Source organism: Talpa occidentalis, unplaced genomic scaffold, assembly GCF_014898055.3.
Source record: "Talpa occidentalis isolate TD23 unplaced genomic scaffold, MPIMG_talOcc4v2.1, whole genome shotgun sequence".
NCBI classification, from domain to species: Eukaryota; Metazoa; Chordata; class Mammalia; order Eulipotyphla; family Talpidae; genus Talpa; species Talpa occidentalis.
In genome coordinates, this window is record NW_026555331.1 from 134,206,829 (window position 1) to 134,232,936 (window position 26,108).

Below are 26,108 nucleotides of genomic sequence, written 5' to 3' on the forward strand. Positions count from 1 at the left end.
GTTAAAATAAATTTCTATCAAGGTTTTCTCATCATTTGTTGCAAAATATGGGTGTTTTATGTTCAGTTCAAAAAGATGTCTTTAAATTCCTTTAAAATAGATGGAATCTAAGAACTCAATAGAAATGAAATTAGCTTCTGCAAATTAAATTCAAAAATCCTTGGAATTTACCTTAGACCAGCATCTATCTTGTTCTTAAATGAATAGGTAACTTCTTAGGAATCTTCTACATCTAAAGTTCTCTCTGTGAGATGCAGTGATGTGTGCAAGGAAGCCCTAACACTGCTTGGTGCTGAAAGCATTAAATTATTGTCATAAATATCACAATTTTATATTTCAGTTGCTTTTATGGAAATACCATAAAATTTGCCTAAAATCTTTATATTTCCACTGGAGTTATCTGATGATATGCTAGTTGACTTAAGCTCTTTTAGAAAACCTCTAATTCCATCACAATACTGGACCATCTAGTTACAAGGATAGTGGTTGAGCCTTTGTGGCCTATAATGTCAGATAACTGGGTTTACATCTGTATCTCTATCCACTTTCTAGATTTGTGGGCTTGGGCAAATTACCTAACTATATGATGTCTCCACATCCTCATCTGTAAAGTGGGGAGAAGGTATGTTGTAACAATTAAATCATATAATCTTTTTAATGTACTTAGACTAATTCATGTGACAGATAAGCACTTGATAGATGCTACTTAGAGTAATCATTACATTCAATAAAACACTTTTTTTTTTTTTTTTTTTTTTTTGCTGTGTGCTCAACTTTTGAAGGGAATAGAGATATTGGTGTTTCTGGAGCAGTCTAGAATGAATTATTTAAAGGCAGCAAACTCCCTAGGGTCATGGATCCAAACCCTAGTAGACATTGCATAGAGAGTTTTGAATGAATAAATAGTGAAAAATCCTTAGGAAAATAATAATAATCCCTAAGAATTGGTGTGCCAACTCTCCTTTGTTTTTTTTGATTAGTAGAGAAGGGTACTATGGTAGATACTCTGCCTCTATCGTCAACAAGATATTTGACAGTATCTCTTCATGAAGCTTTGTTATCAAAAAGAAGACATTAATACTCGAACGGTGGTGTCATTGGGAGGATTTGTAACTGGATAAACAACTTCTCTTGAGGGGTGTTAAATAATAGATCAATGTCAACCTCAAGGCCTTGTTCTGTGCCAATTTCTGTTTAACATTTATCATCATCAGTGGACAAACAGAAGACATACTTATTAAATCTACAAATAAAATAACAATACTTGGAGATCTAGAAAATGTATTAGATCTTAGCAGACTTGAATAAAGATTCAAAACTTAAAAAAAAAGAATTTTTAATAGAATGAAATAAAGTCCTACACAGCAATGATGTAGCCAAATTACATCATGTAGAATTTGGGAAAACCGGGATCCAAACCAAGTTTGTAACATGATAGCTCAAAAATCCATCAGAACTTGGGCTAAATGAACGGAGCTGCAATGTTTAGAGAAAGGAAGGAGTCATACCCACTTAAAGTATGAATCTGACTGCAGATTACCATCACAATCCATGGTCCAGAGCAATTTTTAGAAAGAGATGGATAAATGCGTTGTTCACAGAAGGCAATTAAGATGGAGGAGGTGAAACCACATTATAAGAACAGTTGTTCAGAGAAGGTTCTTTGGAGACCTGACAATGTGGAGAACCTGCGAATCGTTAAGGGCTCTGGTGTAGGAGAGAAACAACATTTTCTCAGTATGTCTCCCAGGAATACAAGTAGCATTTCAAAGAATAATGGTTTGAGGAGGTAAATTCGGCATAAATATTTTTCCTAATTATTAAAATCAGACAAAGATGAAAGACTGTGGATGGACACAGTAAGATTCCTGTCTCTTTGTTGTTCAGGCTAAGGCCGGACAATTACCTGTTAGTAGACATATTAATAAAGTGGCTACCTGATAGCCTTTAACTCTGAAGTCTGATGATTCTAGAAAAAAGGAAAAGAAAATAATGGTTGTGTCAGATTATCATTCAAGGATGAGGAATAGGGCCAAAACTACCAAGTAAGCTCTAGAATTCTGCTTCCCCATTTGAGAGGATTTTCAATCACTGAGTCATAGCAGGTAATGTTCACTACCTGCTTGCAACATGTCAGACACAGTTAATGAGGCAGTTAATCCAGGAAGGCAGGGTTTGAACTCATCTGTCTCCACCAGAAAGAAATCAACAGCCTATGTATGATTTGAAAATAAGATTTGGGGAAATGCAATGGCTCATTATTGTTTGAGTTTAAAACGGAAAAAGATTTGAATGTCATGTCAAATGAAATACATCAAGCCCAGAAACAAATATTTTTGGAGAGTGTATATTGTACGGATATTCATGTAGATGTATATCTATACCTAGATCTATATGTGGGTGTACAATGTTTTTTATTAGGGTCCAGTGATCATTGTTATTATAATTATAGCTAATTAATGTAGCCACATGTTTTACTCACCTTTGAACTTAGTTGTGTAAAGAAAATGTTGCTATGTTGTTAATTTTATTGTTTATAACTGGTCTCACCTTCGTCAAGAGCTGCCACTCATAATTAGTGGACACTAAAATTATGGCCTCATGTGAACAGATACAATAACTTGGGTAATGAAGTCTGCTTGCATGACCCAGGTAAACATCATTTAATAATAAGAATTGAATAGGAATTAGCTTTGTTTGATAGCTAATAACTATTTTCTTAACTAAACCAAGACATTAAAATGCCCTTTTAATACTTGCTCTTCCTTCAGGCAGGGCAGATTCTGATGGTTTTCTCTGGGGCCCCTGTAGGTGAGCTCATCCCTCAAGAACCACAGCAGTTCCAAAGCGTAGAGTAAATAGTTTTCAGGTTTTTCTGCCCTCCCACCATTAGGATTGCCCTGCCTGATGGGGTACCTGCAGTAGTTACATTGTTGTAAGCTGTCTAATTCACCTCTGTGGGCCTTGGGAGAGTATTGAGATAGTCACCAAGAGAAGCAGAAGAGACGGGGGAGAGAGAAGGAAGAAAGCCAGAAGAGAGAGAGAGAAGCCCAGAGTGAAGACTTGCAGGGAGGCCTGGAGGCCTACTGGCCTCCTGGCACCCCTGCCTGCGGTGTACCTGTTTGCCACACTACATGTAAGAGCTCAATAAAAGCCTGAGAAACCCACCAAGGGCTCCAGGACTCTCCTTTACCCTGTCTACTCAGATCATAGAAAACCTGCTCAGTGCCATCCTGCCCCTACACAAAGTAAAAGAACATTTCCTCAGGCTCAGGGTCCCACATTCCACATAGCATAACCATTGCTCCTTCAGAACCTGTGAGTTTGGATTTAAGCTGACCTTGTATTCAACTAGGAAGAAAACCAAGTGTTACTATATTGTCTTTTCCTCTCCTTTTATCACCTCCTACTGGCCTTAGTCTTAGACCCTCTGCCACTTTCCTCATCTCATGCCACTTTAGTAACTAGCCTAAGAGATTCTGGTTCTACTTTGGGGACCAGTCTGATACTGTTGGCATTTTAAAGGGCACTTAGGGAAGACAGAACAATAAACCTTAAATACAGATTCTCTCACTGATGTAATAGAATTACACTGATGTGACAGCTGCGGGGGCAGTGTGATATTTATGGACACAAAGCTTTTCCTCACACCATGGAAGCAACTGTCCACGCTGGGAACTCTTAAGGCCAGCCATTTTCAGGGCCCACAGAAATAGTTTCGGTTTTGTTATGTCCAAGACAAGTGTGAGTGTGAGTGGTGTAGCCAGGCTTGGATGCAATAAAAAGTAAACCAAAGGGGTCACAGGGAGCAAAGTTAGATTCACCTTTGTTCAGGGATAAGAAGGACTTTGGGCCATGCTTTGGGAGGCCCCATGTTTCAAGGGAAGCTCTAAGGGGTCTCCCAAACATATCAATAGTACTATATCAGTGTGGACCATGGCTGTGTGGTTGTGGGGAGAATACGATGGCAGAGAGGCAGCGAGAGGTCATGTATTCACAAAGTTCAAGCCTGCATCCTGCCTTGCGCCACCATCCCAACCTCCCGACTGCTTCAGTCAGGCACCTATTGGCATGTTGATCCTATTTTTTTTAGACAGTAATGTGTAGATTTCAAGACCAAAAAAATACAGACTGGAAGCAAGTTTAGGGCACCTCGGACCACCCTATGCAACACAAAGCTGTATTGCACTGAGCCAAGGATAAAGATTTATGTGTCTCTGGAAGCTATTTTTTATTTTTGGAAGTTATTGTCATCAAGAGCTGGCTGTGAGGAGCAGGATCAGAATGTTTTCCTTTAAGGACAACAGACTGTGGGTTGTTTTTCTGCAACTTTGAAAAGACTTTAAAAATGAAGCTACTCCATGCTCTATCCACACGTGGGTGGGTCTTTTAACTTCTTAAAGCTGAAGTTTTCACTTAGGCACCAACTATACACCTACAAAGTAGAATTGAAGTGAGGATTTAAAATAAGGTTGTATATATAAAATGCTTTGCACTGTGCTTGAAACAAAGTGAGGACTAGATAATTTATGGCTGTTATTTTACTCACCATTTTAATTACTACCCAGGATATTCTAAAACTTACAAGATAACCAAACTTTCCCTTTCCCCACAGTTTAAATCTATGATTTTATTCAACCCCATTGTAAGTTGAGCTAATAAAGACTGATGTCTGAATAGTACATTTAGCATTTGGAAATCCTCAATTGATTGGCTCTTTACCTGGAGTATATGAAAGGACTTCAGAGGATCCAGGAGTTCCCTAAAATTTTATGCAAGATTTTGAGTATGCCTGCATCCCTCTGGAAAGAGAATTCATTTTCATCAAATGTGTTTCTGACCCTTAGCAAGGTTACCCAGTGCAGTAATAGAAAAGGCTAACTATGCAGTATGATTGTCTCAATTATTTTACAAATCAGCTATGAATGGAGAATAACTAAATCTCACTGGTGGGCTTCACCAGAACAAGACTGAGTGTTCGACCTCCCCAGTAGCGCAGCAGGTTGAGCACAGTGCTATGAAGCTGTCCACAGCCTCTGCAGTGCTGGCTGGCCGGGGAGATACCCACATGGCAAGGCAGACCTCTCCTGACTTGCCTGCTGCTCCCCTCAGCAGTGCTTTCAGTCCATCTGCCTGTTCTGCCACCCACTCTGTCTCTGGTGAGTCCTCTCACCCTCCCGCACCTCTGGCCTGTACCCTAGCTCTTGTATAAATAAAATAAATCTTAAAAAAAAATATGTTGCCAAAAAAAAAAAAGAAAGAAAAAGACTGAGTGTTAAATGACAAACTATGATTTAGAAAGAGTCTTTCCTTAGTTCCCGGTTGATGTTTTATTGAAATAATTTCCAGTGGACTATGCCCGCCTTCAGTTGGGATTGAGTCCTAGTCATTTCACATGTGATCTACAGACAAGTAACTTTCCTCTTGCCCTTCTCATTGCATCTTGATGCCTGACACCTTAGTTCACCTGCAACAGAACTTCACTTTATCACGAGCTTTAGTAAAAGGTTAAGGCAGCTTGTGTTAGGAAGCAGCTGTTTTCCACCTTTTCTGCCCTGCTGTCTTTAGGGATGCAACACTGTTCAGAATCTTAAATTGTTTCCTTCTGGATGGTAAGTAAAGTGACATTTAAAAAAAAAAAAAAAACCGCTTTCCACAGCTCAACTCAATTTCGCAAAGGAGTCCATGGTGTCTCTCATACTAGAAGCCCACATTTCAAACAGGGTTAGAGTTAAGCCTGTGATTTAAGTAGGTGAAAGGCTCTGTATCCCATTACTAATTCCAGAGCCATGCATTCCTCCTCTGAACACAGTGATATTAGTGAGAAAGGCAACAGGCCATGCCACAGGTTTAACTTCATCATCTAATTGTGCTGAGGACTCAGTGCTTGTCCCCAGTAATGCGTCAACATTTTTTTTTTTTTCCTGTTGGCCACTAAGAACTGCCATTTGACTAGTAGTAGAAGTGGAGAGAAAGGACATTAAGGAAAAATAGAGTTTTTTTCCTCTCAGAAGAATAATAGCCCAAGTGAGGATATGTGAAGAACTTGCAAAGCAAATACCTAATGAGTGTAAATCCAGATGTTGAAAAATTGGTGTAAGAGGAGATATTCACAGATAAGGAAGGCCAGAGAAGAATTGGAGAATTTCAGCAATGGCTTCCATAGGAACAATCTCTGGAGTTGAACTTGAAGCAGTGTGAACCATGGCTGTGGAACAGCTGGGAGGGACTTATGAATGAAGAGGAAAAAGACATAAAGACACAAAAGTAAGAAAAAATGAAGCCAAGCAGAGTGAGTCATCAGATTTGTAAGTTGGAAGAGACTGCATACCTGAGGAGAATCATCTGCTATAAGAATAAAGCAGAGCCTAAATGATGTTAGTGTTCATTTATTTTAAAGTATTTTTTTTTAAATTGCTAGTTTTTTTTTTCTTTTTTTTTTTTTTAAAGATTTATTTATTTATTTATACAAGCACTGGGTACAGTCAGAAGCGCGGGAGGGTGAGAGAATTCACCAGAGCCAGAGCGGGGAGCAGAGCAGGCAGAAGGACCGAAGTACACTGCTGAGGGGAGCAGCGGGCAGCAGGAGAGGTCTGCGCGCCATGTGGGACCCTCGCCGGTGGCCGGGGATCGAACCGGTGTTGCAGAGGCTGCAGGCAGCTTCGCAGCCCAGCCCTCAACCGCTGCGCCACCAGGGGAGGCCCAGTGTTCATTTATTAACTCATTCATTCTTTCCTTCATTCAACACACATTTAGAGATCATGAACCATGAGACAGAGATTTTGCTGGATATATAGACTCTTTCTTTGCTCTTAATGGGTTACATTCTAGAGCAAGGAGGTAGACAATGAACCTGTAAACAATACATGAAAAGCAAATTACCATTTGAATCTTTTTGGTGAATGGGATCCCCCTGGGCAATTTGGACCTCTTGAGGAGACTAAAATAGCATGGTAGGAGGGAGCAAGCTTAGTGGAATGCTGTTACTAACTGGAGGACAACCTCCAAACATGCCAGTATTCTCTCCATTCTGTTCCAAGGCCACTAGTCCAAAACTATGAGTTTGTATGCAGTCCGTGCATAAGTCAGGGATCTTGGCTGTTAGCATGTATAGAATCGGCCTTATAAATTTGACTTTAACATGAACAGCAAGAAGAGACAAAGAGTCAATTTCAAAAGAAAGCAAGTATTTAGAAAATTCTCAACAAAGTGCTGTTCTTGTTGTATTTGCCCTCGAAAAAAACACACAATGTAAAATTTCATAGAGATAATACATTTTGGTTTGAACAGTGCTACTAATTAAATATAATTTCACAATGGTTAGCCAACCTAGTTTTAGAATTATTTTGATTTCAATACTTACTATTTTTTTTCTCTAGATTAAAAAGAAGTAATTGACAGGATAGTCATGAAGGACACTCCATCCTCTAATTTAATACTTGGAAGAAATAAGCCAATGGGAAATAATCTACTTTTTCAAGTCATCATCTTTAGAGTAGATGGGCCAGTCAAGAATTATGACTTATAATGGATAGTTATTAGGAAGGATCATCTAGAAATGCAATGTGTGTCACAGGAAGGAATGGAGAATCTGTTCTCCAGGAAGAGGGCTGGCCTCTGGTCCGGGGATGGAGTTGAGATGGTCTGTATCTCAACTGTTCAAATGGTGCTCTGAGGCTAGTTTCACCTTATAACTCTCCCATTATGATGACTGAGAAAGCAAAATATTGAGGACCCAATAGTAACCATGAAAAGATACATGAACATCACAGCCATAGCATCTTCCTTCCTGAAGGGGTGTAACCAAATCTGGAGACACTTCCACTTTGACTTTGGCCAAGACTAAGACAGTAAATGATGTCATGTCTATCACTTCTCATTCATTATCCAAAACACTGAATAATTAAGCCTCTTTTGTTTAACTTCCTTTGTTAAAGAACCCTCAATTCAGATCAGGAATGCCACAGGCCATAAGCTCTTTGGCACAAAAGAGGAAATGATACCGCTTCCTTGGGGTGTGTAGTACTTTGCCAGCATGCACAGGTTGGTGAAGGGAGATTTGGCCTGATTTCCTCAACTAGGGAATGGTTCCTGCACAACCGTTTGGGTGCATCTGATTTGGCCAAATAAATGGATGAGTTAGGGGAAAGTGAAATAGTCATCAATAAATTCTGTAAGTCAGTCTAGAAACATTTCTGTTTGACTCTTCAAAAGCAGTTCATGTTTACTCTAGCTATTTTTTGCCAGATATCGATTGACTTGCTGGCAGTTCCCATAATTAAGCCTCACTTAATTAAGCTAGTTTTGCCTCTCCCTATGGTAGCAGCTTCAGCATTCCTAGCTGCATTAAGGATGCTCATCTGCCAAGTTATCAGGAAAGTTTGTTCCAGAAGTACAGGTAGCACAAGTCAATAGAAATGAATTTCCTAGAGTTTCCAGAAAGCATATCGTCTGCTCATACCCAATTGAGCTAGTCAGTGAAAATGTTCTCCAAGTGAATCTGTTTTGTTTTTGGTAGTATTATTTTAATGCTTTGGAATTTTTTTTTTTAAAGATTTATTTATTTATTTATTTATTTATACAAGCACTGGGTATAGTCAGAAGCGCGGGAGGGTGAGAGAATTCACCAGAGCCAGAGCGGGGAGCAGAGCAGGCAGAGGACCGAAGACCACTGCTGAGGGGAGCAGCGGGCGGCAGGAGAGGTCTGCGCGCCATGTGGGACCCTCCTCCGGTGGCCGGGGAGCAGCCGGGGATTGAACCGGCGCTGCAGAGGCTGCAGGCAGCTTCGCAACCCAGCGATCAACCACTGCACCACCGGGGAGGCCCCTGCTTTGGAATTTTGAAGACTGTTCACTTCATATGTGAGGTTAGGCAGTAGAGCCTCAGGGAGAACAGAGATTGAAGTTCTCAGGTGCTTCTATTTAAAGTTTCCTGAATGTCTTCTCTACTTGCTATCAAATTTCCTGAGTTCAAGTCTCAGCCACTACATTAGTGATGTTCCTTTCTCTCTAATTCAATAAACATTCATTAAGAAGCTTCTCTGTGCCAAGCATTTTTAAAGTTGTAGGGGCTGCAGAGATGAGTGAGGTAGATTTCTTCATCTCAGAGTGTAATCTCTTAGGAGCAAAAAAAAAAAAAAAAGAATACAGTTCAAGGCTAACAAACCATTGTTGGAATAAAATAGCACATAAACAAGCACAACAGACATAGAATAAAAGTAGAGAACGTGAATGGCTCAGTTTGAGTTTTCAAGTGTGCTGTGGCAGTATAAAGTAGTGTGTTGAGAAGACCCTTGGATTAAAATTAGCATAAGTATGGGCCTTCCTGGTGGCGAAAGGGGTTAAGTCTCAGTACTATGAAACTATCCTCAGCATTGCAGCACTGAGTTCGATACCTGGCCAGGGAGCTGGCCCACATGGCACAGCAGACCTCTCCTGTCTCGCCTGCTGCTCCCCTCAGCAGTATATTTCAGTAGATCTACCTGTTCTGCTCCCCACTTTGTTTCTGGTGAATCCTCTTACCCCCTGTACCTCTGGCCTGCACCCCAGTTCTTACATGCATAAATAAATAAATCTTAAAAAAAAATAACATTAGTGTAAGTCAGAAGCATGGGAAAAAAGTGATTAAGCCCAATTATTGCACTACTGAAAAGAAAATCAAAAGTTAGAAAATGTAGACACCCAAAGAGCAGGTTTGGAATGTTTTCAAAAATTAAAATGGACTTTATATATAATACAGATTACAAGGTTAACTGTATCTGTGTTTGTTAAATGCAGGCAAGAGAATGCATTTTAGTTTTTCATTGATACATCTTTCATGTTAACACTATGCTGTTCTGTTGTCATTTGCTCATTATAAAAAAAGTGCCTCTTTCAAAGTTACATCCAGACACGGATACTACCAAAGATCCTTGAAGAAGACCAAGTTACAATTTATGATATGGTGCTCAAGTTCAAGAATCTACTGTGTCTTTTATCCCAAAAGGTAACATTCAAATTGTTCCCAACAGAATTGCTTTATGGCATTCATTTTGTTGTAACACAAGATGAACAAAGTCTCCTGACTCCTCTTCCAGGAAACAATTAAAACAAATTATACATAAAATTTATGTTTTATGTTAGCAGGAGTTCTAGAGTCAGAAACTATAAAGTAGATTTTAGTCTAGATCAACACTTTATAACAAAAAATAATTTTAACAAAAGTAAACTTTAGTTTATCTTTACATTCTATAATATTTAGAATTCTCAACTTTGTAATTCAGTTGTGACTTTTGAATAGATTCAATGCTACAAAATTATGCCTTTGAGCCTTCAAAAATAGGCATATTATATTTAAATTTCTGTTCTCTATCATTTTTCCCTTATCTTCAACAGATTTTAGAAACTTAGAGTTCCCAGGAAGGCATTCTCAAGCCTAGAATGACAGTGATATTTCTGTTTAATAGAGTTAATTTATTATGAAATTCCCTGTTTCCTTTAAATAAACACACACCAGAGAGTTGCCAGGAGGGTTGAACTCAGTTCCTGCTGGGCCAGTGAGTGGGAGTTTGTTCAGTAAGTGCTCAGCCTGTTTTTACTTGGGAACAGTTGATTAAAGATTCTAATTTGCATGTGGATCATGAGCGCCCAAGAAATTATTAATTAGCAATGATTAAGTCCAAAGCAACAAACACTTATAAACATAGAGCTTTTAAAGTTGAACGAAACCTTAGAGATCTTCCTACTTAATCCCATCTTTTTTACAGATGAAGAAAACACCACCCAGAAAGGCTAACTGGTTTCCCCTGGATTATATCACAGTAGCTGTTCTGATTCTGACTTGAATTGTATGGTCCTCTTCATTGCTGAGAACTAATTTCTGATACAGTGTTGTAATCTAATATTAAGTCATCTTCACTAATATTCCTAAGTAAAATTATCAGAAATATATTCTGTATCTCTTAGATATTTTTATATTTTAGGTGGATAAAATCAGTTGTATATATTTCCTATAGATCTTATTTATTAAAATTATGTACTAAACCTCAAGTATATTGAAAAATTTCATTCCTTTGAAGTACACCGCTCTGATAAATATGGCTTCTATCTCTTTCTCTTTTAGATTTGTACCAGGAAGTAAATAAAACCAAAAGCTTGTGAAGGCCATCCAACAAGGTAAATGGGTATATTGTCTGCACTGGAATGCACCGGCCAAGGCAGATATTTGTTTTCAGCCCATGTTTTTTATTCAGGTAACATTTTTGAGCTCCAGGAATTATGTGAAATATAAATATGCATTGGATGAAATTGATAGAAAAGAATGGCTCCCATTGAAGGAGCCATTCAACAAATACTTGAAATTGTTCTAGGTGGAAAGAGAATATAAAATCCCTTTGATTAAACTTGAAAGAAAAATGTAGAAGTCTTGAAAGTTCCCAATGAATATAATAAGCATAAGGAAAAAGCAAAACAAAGATCATTTGGAATTTGGAAAAGGAAATACCCATATTTTCAACAGAGTACAAAAATCAGCATGTTTTGTTCTATTCACCCTGTCCATTATTCTAAGAATATAGAACACAAATTCTAAAATGTGTTTATCCACCTAAAAGTGATCAAAAGCTAGTATATATTATGAATTAGTTGATTTGAATGTAAAGATTTTTGGTAGGTAGTTGTTAATTTTTCATCTTGTATTATCTCTCAAGTTAACAGTTTCCAAAAGATTATTATATAGCACCCATAAGGGGATTCTCACAATGACCAAAAGGAAACCTAAAGAAAATATCAGAAGGAAACACAAACCTGAAGAAGTCATTTATCAGCTTCTTCTCAGTTTTGTGTATATCATTGTTAGTTGACCAAGAAGAATTGGCAGTTCTGTTTGTGGAAGCCCAGAGAGAAGAGATTTTACTCCAAGTGACCAGACATAACATTTCCTTTCTTTTAAGGATGTAAGATGGTGGAGTAAGAATTTGGACTTTCCTACCTGACATCTGTGGATTTAAATGCTAGCTACGAGATTGCAGTCATGGGCCTCGGTTCTCTCAAGTGTAAAATGGAAATACAATGCCCATCATGCAGCATTGTCATAAAAATTAGAGAAAATGTAAATATATAATTCCCCCTGCCACATGATGTATGCTCAGAAGAGGGGAGTCATTATAACTTTGTGTGTGGCAATAAGAAGAGGAGGAAGGGCCTCCCCTGGTGGCACAGGCGGTTGAGCGCAGTGCTGTGAAGCTGTCTGCAGCCTCTGCAGCGCCGGTTTGACCCCCGCCAGCTGGCGAGGGTCCCACATGGCACCTCATACCTCTCCTGTCTCACCCGCTGCTCCCTTCAGCAGTGTATTTCTGTCGTCTGCCTGTTCTGTTCCCCACTCTGTTTCTGGTGAATCCTGTCACCCTCCTGCGAATCTGGCCAGTACTCTGGTTCTTGTATAAATAAATAAATAAAAATTAAAAAAAAAAAAAGACGAGGAGGAAGAGGAGGGAGCCTAGGATAATTGACCAGATATCACAGAGGGAGATAATAAAACACATTTTTATTTTCTTAGTCCTGTGCCATCATCTTTGTCTTTATTTATGGAATATACCTCTCCAGGGTCCTTCTTCCTCATCAGCCATCTGGCCCTTGCTGGTGGTACTTCTTTTTTAAAGATTTATTTATTTATGCATACAAGAACTGAGGTGTAGGCCAGAGGTGCCAGGCTTAGAGGATTCACCAGAGATAGAGTGGGGAACAGAACAGGCAGATCTACTGAAACTGCTGAGGGGAGCAGCAGGCAAGACAGGAGAGATCTGCTGTGCCATGTGGGTTACCTCCCTGGCCAGGGAGCAAACTCCTGCTGCAGTGGCTATGCTTCATAGTGCTGCGTCTTAACCCCTTGCACCACCAGGGAGGCCCACTGGTGGTACTTTGATGTATTGCAGTCATATTACACACATTTGCTGGGAGGGAGATACCTGATTTGTGATGATCTGACAGTTACTAAGGGTATTTACTGTTTTGTACTCAGACTCCTTTACTGCCCATCCTTCTGAAGTTGGTGTCACCTCTCCCAGTTGGATAGTCACAAGATTATCCTGGCCTGTGGGACCCAGAATGCAGATGGAGCCTGGAGAAATTTCTGACACAATATCTCAGTTCCACGGCCTCTCACATTTCCCCACAACCTATGCCATTTGCATATCAATTAATTTTACTTCCTACATTTTCTTTCTCAAAAATCAATATATATCCTGTTCACTCTCTCACCTTTTTCAATCTTCCAATCCTTGTCCAGATACCTCTGAAAAGCGTCTTCTCTGCATATCATTTGAGTCAGAACTAATTCCTAGCTAATAATAAGAAAATTACATAAGAAAACACATATATACAGAAAAGGAAGAAAAAGAAAATTAAAAGGAAAAGTGCCAGCAAACTATAAAATTTTCAAAAGTGCTTATAATCTATGGAAAGACTTCCAATTTTTTTTCCATCTAATTCCCTAACCCTTCAAGTGAAACTTGGTTCTCTTTAACCATTATTATTGAATATATAAATTACTCAATGTATATTTTACGTAGTTATGTTACACGAATATCATACCCTATTAGTTTTCATCATTTCTATAATTTTTTGTTTAAGAATGTGTTGTGGGTTAACTTAGGATGGTGCTCCGTGATTTACATTATTATTTCTATGGGAAATAAAATTTCTTATTAGTTCCAAAAACTAAATTGCAAGTAAAGATTTGTTTTTAATGCTATGTAAAGCTGAATATAGTCCATGTATGCTGTTATTTTCAGAAGAAAGACAAATATCTCTAATCAATATGCTTCTGAGTCAGAGGACAGGAAAACAGATTATTCAAGAAGAGGTTCATCACTTTAATACATTTTTTTCCTACATAGAAAATGGAAGCAATGGGAATAAGAAGATAAATGAGGTCACATAGCTCTTAGTTTGTTTAACTTATTGATGTTTGCTCTGCAATAACAGCAGCTAGGATGAGGTAATTTACTATATTTAGAGCTGCCACTGGCAGGTGGGCAATTCAGAGAAAGGCATTTGTCAACAGATTCTGCTTTAGACAGTGAGCAGGAGAAAAGCTGAAAATTCACTGCAAATTGCCCGCCTGCCTCCAAATGAAGTAGCCAGTATGTCTTTGTTCCCCTTTTATGTCTGTTGGAGCCCCTTCCCCTTAACTTGGCCTTAGGTCCTTCTGCAGTCTGCCTCCTAGCTCCAGATGTTCTGCATGGCTCCACATATCCTACCTCTCCCAGCAAAGGCCCGGACTGAAAAAGTCTCCCTTCAGAGTAGAAGCTTCTTGTCTAGACTGTAAATTCCACAAGTGAGATCCAAGTCTGTCTTTCTCCCATTGTCCACAGTGCCTAGGCCTTCCACATAGCTGGCATATATTACTTTAATAAATGAAGGAAGGAATTAAATGAGGGTAACTGTATTTATCTCCTTGTATAGAGAGGTATTCTGCCCACTGTTTTTTTTTTTTTAAGATTTTACTTACTGATAAGAGAAAAGTATTTATGTCTAAACTAGAGCAATCACTTAATAATCTAAAGGAAAGAATCTTTTAACAGTGTGAGTTCGGCTATTAGAAATAAACCAAGGGGGAGAGAGACATCTGATTTACATTAGCTGTCACATACTCTACCTGTTTAGAACAACTGACTTACCTAGATTCTAAACATCCCTATTGCCAACCTCCCATTAGGAGCATGGGAAAGAGAAATTCTTTTAATACTGCTATGTTGGGGGTGGGTGGGGGTTGTTGGGGGACCTGGACTCTTTCTAAGTGGGGGTGGGAAACTTGGTAAACATTATTTACTCATGTGACTCCAGGATCCTAGAAGTGATGAAATGATATAATATTTATTGAACTCCTAAATGTGTACTAAGTGTGTTATATACATTATTTAATTTCTATAACCTAACAGTGGATGGATGCTATTTTCATCTTGTTAATGAACAAATTAACATTTAGAAAAAGAACACACAACACTCAATGGACACTATTCTCCATGAAATTCTTACCCCTCCTCAAATCGAGGTCTTAAGGAAAAGACAGTATGATCTTGCACACTGACACTCCACACTCAAAGTATGAGCTATAGAAAGGGTAAGCAGGGGCCTCCCTGGTGGCGCAAGGGGTTAACATGCAGCACTACGAAGCTAGAAGCTATCGCAGCCACTGCAGCAGGAGTTCAATTTCCAGCCAGGGAGGTGACCCACATGGTGCAGCAGACCTCTCCTGCCTTGCCTGCTGCTCCCCTCAGCAGTGTGTTTAGGTAAATCCACCTGTTCTGCTCCCACTCTGTCTCTGGTGAAACCTCTCACCTTCCACACTTCTGGCCTCTACCCCAGATTTTGTATGCATAATAAATAAATCTTTTTTTAAAAGGGCATGTAGGGGCTTCCCTGGTGGTGCAGCGGGTTGAGCGCAGCTCTGTGAAGCTGTCCACAACCTCTGCAGTGCGGGTTCAATTCCCGGCTGGCCAGAAAGAAACCCACATGGCGCGACAGACCTCTCGGGCCTCGCCTGCTGCTCCCCACAGCAGTGTCTTCCATCCGTCTGCCTCTTCTGCTCCCCGCTCTGTCTCTGGTGAACTCTCACCCTCCCACGCCTCTGACCTGTACCCCAGTTTTTGTATAAAAATAAATGAATCTTTTAAAAAAAAAGGGTATGCAGGGCCTCCCCGGTGGCGGAGCGGTTGAGCGCTGGGTTGCGAAGCTGCCCGCAGCCTCTGCAGCGCTGGTTCGATCCCCGGCTGCTCCCCGGCCACCAGAGGAGGGTCCCACATGGCGCGCAGACCTCTCCTGCCACCCGCTGCTCCCCTCAGCAGTGTACTTCGGTCCTTCTGCCTGCTCTGCTCCCCGCTCTGGCTCTGGTGAATTCTCTCACCCTCCCGTGCTTCTGACTGTACCCAGTGCTCGTATAAATAAATAAATAAATCTTAAAAAAAAAAAAAGGGTATGCAAAAAACCCCAGCATTCTTTTGTACAAGGGAAGAGTTAATATCTATATCGATAGTACATTTGTTAAGTAGCCTAATACCCTCTGAGGTATTTGTCTTAATGCGCTTACCCACAGTGACTACTCTTTTTAAATCACCTTCCAGCTGTACCAAAGGGCTCCTACAACACAGTGACTGCACTCAGTAAACACAACAGCAGCCTTGACCAGCCCTGCAGCAAGCGAAGGTCAGCAATGCATGAAGCAGCCAGACAAGGCCCAAAGATATCGCAGCTCTGCTACAGAGTCACAGAGGCAATGCCCACCTGAGGAACACCTCTGGAGCATACCTTGGAGTGTTGCCTCCCGGTACGGTCACTATGATGTGTTGAAGCACCTAATCCACAACGGTGTGCAAAAAGGAATTGCACCTCCTGATATTTCTTTTTTATATATATATACATATTTTTTTAAAGATTTATTTATTTATTTATTTATACAAGCACTGGGTACAGTCAGAAGCGCGGGAGGGTGAGAGAATTCACCAGAGCCAGAGCGGGGAGCAGAGCAGGCAGAAGGACCCAAGTACACTGCTGAGGGGAGCAGCGGGCGGCAGGAGAGGTCTGCGCGCCATGTGGGACCCTCCTCTGGTGGCCGGGGAGCAGCTGGGGATCGAACTGGTGCTGCAGAGGCTGCGGGCAGCTTCGCAGCCCAGCGCTCAACCGCTGCGCCACGGGGGAGGCCCTCCTGATATTTCTTTTACCTCTTGGGCTTCTTTCCTTCATTCCTCACTAGGTCGTCTTCCTCTCCTGAATGATTCTGTACCCTCTCCCCCTGGCTGTCCCCCCACAGAACCCCTTTCCACAATTCCGCTGAACTCTGTACACCAGGATCTACAAATCTGCAAGGCAGCTCTGTCGACCCTCTCTGTGATGGATCTGCTTTCACAGAGATGGCTCACCAGGGTCTTACACGCACCTTCTCCTACACTGAACTTGTGTTCTTTCACACTTTTGACATAATAATTCCACTCAGTGAAGACTAACCTTTATCTCTCTTTCACCACCTTCTTTTCCAAATCCGGGCAGTTGCTGGGTGCTATGGTGTCTCTGTTCCCACCTTGCCCTCCCTCTGATCTGCGTCTCATGTCTTCCCTGGACCATCACAGTTGTTTCCTAACCACTCTCCTGGTTTCCAGTCTCCCCATCAGAGAATCTGTGCTGCATACTGCACCCCACCTCCTCCTCCTAAGGGGCAACTATAATCATGCAAATGATCCGTAAAACCCTCAGTAGCTCCTTACTGCCCACCAAATCAGACACAGGCTCCCACTGCATCATCCTGAATTGTCTCTTCAGACTTATCCCTCACGACGCCGAACATATCCTGTAATCCAGCTAACACACCCCTCATGCCCACGGTCTGGGTTGAGGTCACGTCCTTGTCCTGATTTGAATGCCATCCAGCTCAATTGAAAGTGTATCTCTTGAGACTCCTCCTTGAAACTTGACCTAATTCTCCCCAACAGATTGTGATGGTTCCCTCCTTTGCATTTTTTCAAGTCTTTTTTTTTTTTTAAGATTTATTTATTTATGCATACAGGTCAGAGGTGTGGGCAGTGAGAGAATTCACCAGAGACAGAGTGGGGAACAGAACAGGCAGATTGACTGAAGTACACTGCTGAGGGGAGCAACAGGCGAGACAGAAGAGGTCTGCTGTGCCATGTGGATTGCTCCCTGGCAGGTTGGGGATCAAACTCGTGCTGCAGAGTCTTCGGATTGCTTCATAGTGCATGCTTAACACTTGTGCCACCAGGGAGGCCCTCTTTCAAGTCTTTACACAACTACAGATCCAGGAATTAAGAGGCCCAATGCTTAAATTGGCTTCTGCCAAACACTCATACTCTGACAATAGCCTAGAGGCTTAAACTTCTGGTCCACCATTTCCTCATCTGTAATTAAAGGCAAGTACCACAAGTATCCTTTGTGAGGGAAAGAATAGCATTTTTTGAGGCCCCTGCAGTGGAATCTCTTAATTAGCACATAAACCCTCTATGTAAGGGTTTGTATTAGCCTGGTTAACAGATGAGGAGATAGAGGTTCATAGAGCTCATTAGCTTGCCCTTAGCTCTCGCTGTCAGCAGCAGAAAGAACCATATTCATATACAGACTGCTTTCCCTGCATGGTGCCCTCTCCTCCTGCTGTCAGTTGACTATTACACAGTCTCACAGAATGAGGCAGAGATATGTTTTATATATCTCTTATGATATTTTGTTTCATTCCCCCTCTGAGCTTCTTAAGAGAGACTTGTTCATCTTTGGATCTTTTGCTGGGTAACACAGAGTGTTTGCACATAGAAGGAAGCTGATCAATATTTGTTGAAATGAAATCAAGTCTTGATTGTCATCTTGTAACAGGGTGGTCCCCAGGAAAGGGGGAGGTTCCAGCTTCCCTGCCCCAGGTGGAGCAGGGAAGCTGGAACCTCCCCCTTTCCTGGGGACCACCCTGTTACAATCTTTGCATGTGAGGATCTAAGGATCCCTTTTCCTGGGACCATTTTTTGATCTTAGAAATTGACCCATTCATTGCTCAGCTGATCTTGTGATGCATAGATTTTCAAATAACATGAAACATGCTTCATGGTTGTTTAGTGAAAATATTGAGAATGTAAATGTTTCTAATTCATAATTTAAGCCTTAACCAGAAAGGAAAGCAACAGCTTATTTTTAATGGAACTATTTGACAATCTACCCAGCATGCCACATGTATTTTACTGTCAGGTGGTGATGTATTTGTTCTGGTGCATGATGGGGGCATCCCTGTTTTTGAGACAGCAGGAGGGGGCAATTCTAATTGCATTTCTCTCCTGCTGAAATATGGAGGAAATGGAAATGTGCCTAGCAGAGCAGGTCATCTTCCTATTCACCGAACTACCTATATGGGACATTACCTGTGAGTAGTAAGTCATAGAATGATCATTTTCCATTGAAAAACAAAATTGCCTATATCAAAATCACAAAAGTCTCCATAGACTACCCCCAAAATTCAAAAGGAAATGGGCAGAATATTCACAAGTTTTGCTTATTTTAGTATATGCTTGATTTTTCCCTTTTTTTTATTGTCTTGTGTTTTATTAAAAATTTTCCACATGAAACATATATTAGTTTTATCGTGAAATGTCTTTCTTTTAGAAAAGAAGTTGTAAGTGAGAATTATGCACAAGCCACCCAAGTGTGCTTTTCTGGTTTTTTTGTTAATGTATTTAACAAAAAACTACAGGATTTCAAAATATTTTTCCCTTGGCAAAGGGTTTTGTGACAAAATTTCTGTATTACTCTAATTATGTACCAACACCTATGGATATTATAGTATAACTTCAAATGTATCCTTGGATAGAAAAAATTCATTTTAAATTTATTTCTTTGTTCCAAATAAAAGGTTGAAACATTTTTTTAATTGCAAAATGTGCCACAACTAACACATCAATAAAAGTCTATAATCATTATATTAAACTATGCATCATGACACTATGAGAGTATGGTTTGGGGCAATTATATATTTCATATGTTGAAGAACTTTGAAAGAGGTTTTATCACTCTGAGTGGCCACATTGGCTACGTTAAGTGACCAATGACGTATAATTGACGCTAATGACATGCTGTTAAAGTTTACCTGGACTTGCTCCCAGTGTTCATAAATTCACACATGGTTGCTCTGAATTAGGTACAAGAGATCAAATTATCCTTGCCTGTGGTTCTCTACATGGCTAGTTGATCAGGTAAGTGTGAAATTCACAACTTTATCACAGGCTGTGGCAAGTTATCTCAATTGGACTGATGCAAGGTTAATGGAATAATAAAGATTCATTTTGTGATTAATAATTCAGTCGCAAGTTTTACAGAAGCAGAGAGGAGACACATGGGAAATATTAAAGGATAGACTGCTCAGGAAGCAATGAAAGAAAGTAATGAATGAGAATTCAAATAGCCTACATTCTAGTCCTTGATCTACATCTATCTGTGTGACCTTAGACAGGTCATTTTACCTCTCCAGACTTCATATTGCTCTTCTGTTAAATGAGGAGTTTGGACTGAGTAATGTCCAAGGTCACTTCCAGCTCTGTCTTCCAGTAACTTCATTACTCTAATGGTCCAGCATCCTTCCATGATAGCAGATGGATTTACATTTCTTTTATACTTTTAATTAAATAGCACTGGTTGCTTCCTCAGAAAAGAGTCAGAAGATGGGATGGTTCCTGAAGAACCACAATTCTAAGACCAAATATAAAAGAGCAGTATGTTGCCCATATTTAGAATGCGAAGATGAATCAAAATTACTCTAAATTATACTAAGCTGAATAGTGGTAAGCTAATGGGCAATAGTTAAATGTTTTGTATAAGATTATCTAGGGACAATATAGGAAACAATCAACTGCATTCACTTGTCTAGTGAGAAAGCTGGTTTATTTAATTTCTCTCTCTTTTTTAAAAGATTTATTTATTTATTTATACAAAAACCAGGGTACAGGCCAGATGCATGGGAGGGTGAGAGGATTCACCAGAGACAGAGCAGGGAACAGAATAGGCAGACTGACGAAATACACTGCTGAGGGGACCAGCAGGTGCTACAGGAGAGGTCTGCTGTGCCATGTGGGACCCTCGCTGGCCAGCCGGGATCAAACTGGCACTGCAGAGGCTGCGTACAGCTTCACAGCGCTGCGCTCAACCACCTGCGCCACCAGGAGAGGCCCTATTTAATTTCTTGATTTTCATCCCACCATGTGTTATTGGACCTTTATTTTCCTGTAGTGCACTGAAATATCTTATCCCGGTAATGTCTGAAAATGCTATCCAGGAAAGTGGATTATCACCAGTTCACTCAGCAAAATGTGGACAACATGTACAGTGCCTAGAACTGCTCATTGGAAATGGTTTTGATGTCAATTCTCTGCTTGCTGACCACATTTCTAAGATCTATGATGACATAAGGAAGACTGTGCTGTATATCACTGTTTCAAATAATGATACACATTGCACCAAGTCCAAGTCCTGGCTGCAGATGCAGACCCAAACCTAGATCCCCTCAACTGTCTACTTGAGGCAGTGAGGGCCAACAATCATGAAATTATCTGACTGCTTCTCTCCCATGGAGCTAATGTCAATAGCTATTTTATGCATATAAATGACATATATTTCCCCAGTGACATTCAGTAACTCCTCAAGGATGAGGTCATGCTGAGGCTGTTGCTGAATAATGGTTAGCAAGTGGAGATGTGCTTTGTCTGAATGCATGGAGTCATCTTTGGAAATTCATTTGTGTGGCCAAGATAGAGAAGGCCACCTTGGGTTACATCCTTTTCTTCTTCATATTGGGTCAGCATCCCAACTTTCACCCACTTGGGAATACTATGAGAAAAGAAAACTCAGCTCTAACTTTTCTATTTTCTTGTCCTTAAAATTTTTTTTTTAAATATTTTTTTCTTTACTGATTTTTTTTTAAGATTTATTTATTTATTTATACAAGCACTGGGTACAGTCAGAAGCGCGGGAGGGTGAGAGAATTCACCAGAGCCAGAGCAGGGAGCAGAGCAGGCAGAAGGACCGAAGTACAATGCTGAGGGGAGCAGCAGGTGGCAGGAGAGGTCTGCGCGCCATGTGGGACCCTCCTCCGGTGGCCGGGGAGCAGCCGGGATCGAACCGGTGCTGCAGAGGCTGCAGGCAGCTTCGCAACCCAGTGCTCAACCGCTGCGCCACCAGGGAGGCCCTTGTCCTTGAAATTTTGTTGGCAATGCTAATGGGATACAAGTGTAAAATCAGGCCCCAAAAAATGATGTTTGTTTTTCTTGAATTGGGAGCTAAATATAGAAGAATGGGAAAGTGTATGCAATTAATAACTCATGCTTCTTAATGGAATATTGAGGAAAGATGTAGAGAAACATGATTGTCCCATGTTGTGTTGACTATCATCACATAGTTTCAGACAAACAAGCAAGCAGATTTTTTTTTTCATTTTTGTTCATTACAAAGAAGGTACTTTCATTTTCTATAAAAAGACAAAGATTAATTTTTCTTAACAAAATTGTGTGTTTATGTATAGGGTATATTAAAAGTTCTTTTATATTAAATTTTATTAATTTTCATCAGTTCTGTGAGTTTATTATAGTTACTTGGATGAAGCACTTGGTCGGCAGCATTATTCATATATTGATAGATATCCCTGTGTGCTAAACTGAAATCTGCATGAGGAATACAGAGAGTCTGGCCAGAAACCTATCAAATACTAGGTAAAAACAATTTTACCTACAAATTTTTTATGAAGTATGTATATATATATATATATATATAAAGCTTCTTAATGTCATTTTGATAATTTTTCAATAATGCTTTATTCTCTGAATTATCTGTTTTTTTAAATCATCCTTTATATTCCTTCTTATGTGATACAAACTTTTTTTGGCTTTTCTTGACATTTTCCAACTCTTAAATTGTATAATGAGTAATGCTAGCACTGTATTAATATTCTGACTATATTCATTTTGATGAAGTTAAATTCTGTAATATAAAGTTATGTAATCTTTTATGTGACATGGATATGTAAAACATATCTTGAAATACAACTTGTAGAGTTAGGTATTATCATGCTTGCGTTTACAAAGAAAAAACTAAGACTAAGGAGAATTACAAAACAGTCTAGACCCTATGAATTTTTTACATTGACCACTCAGTGCTTCCTTTCTGATTGTCTATGCATTTGTACTGGGGAAAAACGATCAATTTCATGACTTTATTTTCTGTCACCTGTTTTTGTTTTTGAGGCAACATTGGTTTATAATACTATGTGATTTAAGACATAGGGTCACACCTCCTCAGATACATGTCACACCACACCCTTCACTAAGGCACCCATAGTCCTTCACCATCATCCACTGTGCCCTCTCTCTACCTTGCTCCCCAAATCATGTAGCCTCAATTCCACAGTCAGATTTCTAGCATTTGTTATTGTTTTGGTTTTGCTTATAGCTTTCTATTTTTCTTTGAGTAATTATTTTCCTGTGCTAAGGTACTTGATTTTTTTTTGTTTGTTTGTTTTTAAAGATTTATTTATTTATTTATACAAGCACTGGGTACAGTCAGAAGAGCGGGAGGGTGAGAGAATTCACCAGAGCCAGAGCGGGGAGCAGAGCAGGCAGAAGGACCGAAGGACACTGCTGAGGGGAGCAGTGGGCGGCAGGAGAGGTCTGCGCGCCATGTGGGACCCTCCTCCAGTGGCGGGGGAGCAGCCGGGGATCGAACCGGCACTGCAGAGGCTGCGGGCAGCTTTGCAACCCAGCGCTCAACCACTGCGCCACCAGGGAGGCCTTAGTTTTTTTTTTTAAATGACACTTTTTTAAAAACTGAGTTAACATTGGTTTAACACTGTACGTAATTTAGGGGAATAATCTCGCACCCCTTTAGATGTTGCCACCATATACCCACTACTAAAGCACCTACATTGTCTCAGTAGGAATAAAAGGAAATTTTCTGTAGTTTCAGTCACACATTTTTACAATAGTTGACTGCTATGAGCACGGTTAACCACTGGATGTCAGGATTCCTTCAAGTATTAGCTGTACTCTTCCAAGCAGTGTATTTGTTAGGAATGAAAATAAAAAGTTAATTTCTTTAAAAGATGGGTTAATTCTGCCTCTTTAGGTGACAATAGCTTTGCCTCAATCATTTTTGAAAAACATTTTAGTTTTTAAGAAAGACAATTTGAATGTTTATATCTCAAATGTAACAGGAAATGTGGTCTCTCTTTCTTCTTCAATAGAATGATAGTTCACATCATTAAATGATTTTAATGTATCTAGCACGTTCCAGTAGTTTACCTGAATTAATGTTTGATCTCCAAACAATCTTGTGAGGTAGATCCCAGTGTTTCCATGTTTCATAGGCAAGAATACCAAGACGGTAAAAGTCAAGTAACTTGTCCAGGGCCATGGAGTGGCAGAGTCAGAATTGAATCCATGTCAAGTTTCAGAGCCCACATCTGAGCTCATGTGCTGGTGCTGTCCCCTCACTAGCTTGTATTTCTGGAATAATATATCAGTCATTAACTGTGGTATTGAGTTGAAGATAAAGACTGACACCAGATATGTGAGTAGTCTTGGATTTTTGGGAAAATATAACATGTTTAAGTATCAATGAAATGTAAGATTGACTCACCGACATATGGAATCATTTGCAGGAGATGTTCTCCAGATAATTATTCATCAGAAAGATTAGTGGTAGTGAGAAGAAATATGTCTCTCCATTCTAAAAAAAAAAATGAATAGGCGAGTGAACAGTTGTTGTCTTATATCAAGCCATCCACTTAATATATTCTAGTTGAATACCTCTTATGAATCAGACTCTCTTCCTGACACAGGAACAGCTTAAGTGTCTGCCTTCATGGTGCCACATTTAGAGGAATGGTCTGGAATGCTTAAGTACAATTTGAATTTTACTTAAAGTCACCAGTTGTTAACATAATTTTTTATGTTGCATAATTGTTTATCAGAATGACATTTATTAATGCTATTCTAGAACTGTCTGTATCTTATAGGTCAATCCATTAATAATTGTGTTTATCTTAACACATGCAATTTGCAGCAACATGGATGGCACTGGAAGGGATCATGCTCAGCGAAATAAGCCAGAAAGAAAAAGAAAACTACCGGATGGTCTCACTCATACCAGGAATCTAGAAAACTTAAATAAGGGACCAGGAAAAAGAATAACTATAAGAAAGTAAAAATCAAAATCAACAAACAACTATGAACCAGAGACACTCTATGGGGGGTGGGGGCCGGGGAGGGGAGGGATTGGGGTCAAAATAGGGGGGTCGCAATTGTATGGGGAATATAAAAATAAAATTTATAATAAAAAATAAAATTAAAAAAATTAAAAATTAAAAAAAATAATTGTGTTTATCTTTTTGCTTGTTTTACCCATTTATTTTAGAGAATCCTTGCTCATTAAAGCATACGTACCATTTGAAAATTCAAAGACTTGGGCCTCCCCGGTGGCGCAGCGGTTGAGCGCTGGGTTGCAAAGCTGCCCGCGGCCTCTGAAGCGCCGGTTCGATCCCCGGCTGCTCCCCGGCCACCAGAGGAGGGTCCCACATGGTGCGCAGACCTCTCCTGCCGCCCGCTGCTCCCCTCAGCAGTGTCCTTCGGTCCTTCTGCCTGCTCTGCTCCCCGCTCTGGCTCTGGTGAATTCTCTCACCTTCCCGTGCTTCTGACTGTACCCAGTGCATGTATAAACAAAACAAACAAACAAATAAATAAATAAATAACATGCCTCTATTAAAAAAAGAAAATTCAAAGACTTAACAAGACTCCTGTGACTCTGCCAGCCAGCCTCGATGGAGAAGCTTCCTCTACCACCATCCGTTCAAAGATACATCTTATTTAAACAGTATGATCTCTATGGACAAAAGCTAAAACTTCCATAATTTAAAACTAATTTCCTGGAATCAGAGAATTTCCTAGAATCATTTTACATCCTTAACTGTATTTAAATCCATTGATGTTATATCTGGGTGGTATATTCTTACAGGAACACTCTACATCTTTTAAGACCTGTATGTGATTTTTTTAAGCTAGTCAATATTTTGCATTTGAATTTTGATTATCTTCACTTGCAACAAGTCTTCAAACTCTGCCTATCAAAAGATTCCTACATTTCTGTGAACAAATCTCTCCTGTGTTTATAAAACAACTAGCTGTTTTCTCAAACCCATATCTCCAGCCATTTTCTGTCCTACTCCTCTCCTTTCTTTTATAACCATACTGTGTAAAAGAGTTCCCTCCTGTCTGCACATGCACGCACTGTAATCTGGTTTCTCCTCCTAACCGCCTCCCGGTGGCTAATTCAATGAGCATTCTTCAATCTTACAATTGATCTCTGCAGCACCTGAGCAGCCTCTTTGAAATGGCCTTCCCTAGGTTTTCATGATAATCTGCTCTCTTGATTCTCCTCCCACATCCCTGACTGCTCTCTCACTGCTTTCAACATTGTTTCTTTCCTGTCAACTTTTAGTAATATGACCAACGCCCTCTTCTCTTCTTATGCTATGTTCTCTGGGAAATTTCATTCATGACCATGGTTTCAATTATTTTGTATATGTTGTTGACTACAAAATTTATATCCAAA

General features: G+C 39.9%; 1 protein-coding gene across 1 annotated transcript; it reads left to right on the plus strand.

Moving 5' to 3' along the window:
• The first annotated feature begins 1,586 nt into the window (after positions 1–1,586).
• ASB15 (ankyrin repeat and SOCS box containing 15) lies at positions 1,587–25,407 on the plus strand. The gene is given in 13 exon segments (XM_054691918.1): positions 1,587–1,789; positions 9,879–9,984; positions 11,132–11,153; positions 16,100–16,210; positions 16,213–16,278; positions 16,281–16,343; positions 18,714–18,885; positions 20,742–20,976; positions 20,979–21,305; positions 22,077–22,144; positions 22,146–22,216; positions 24,915–24,966; positions 25,290–25,407. Coding segments are annotated over 13 exon segments (1,614 nt in total).
• Positions 25,408–26,108: the final 701 nt, after the last annotated feature.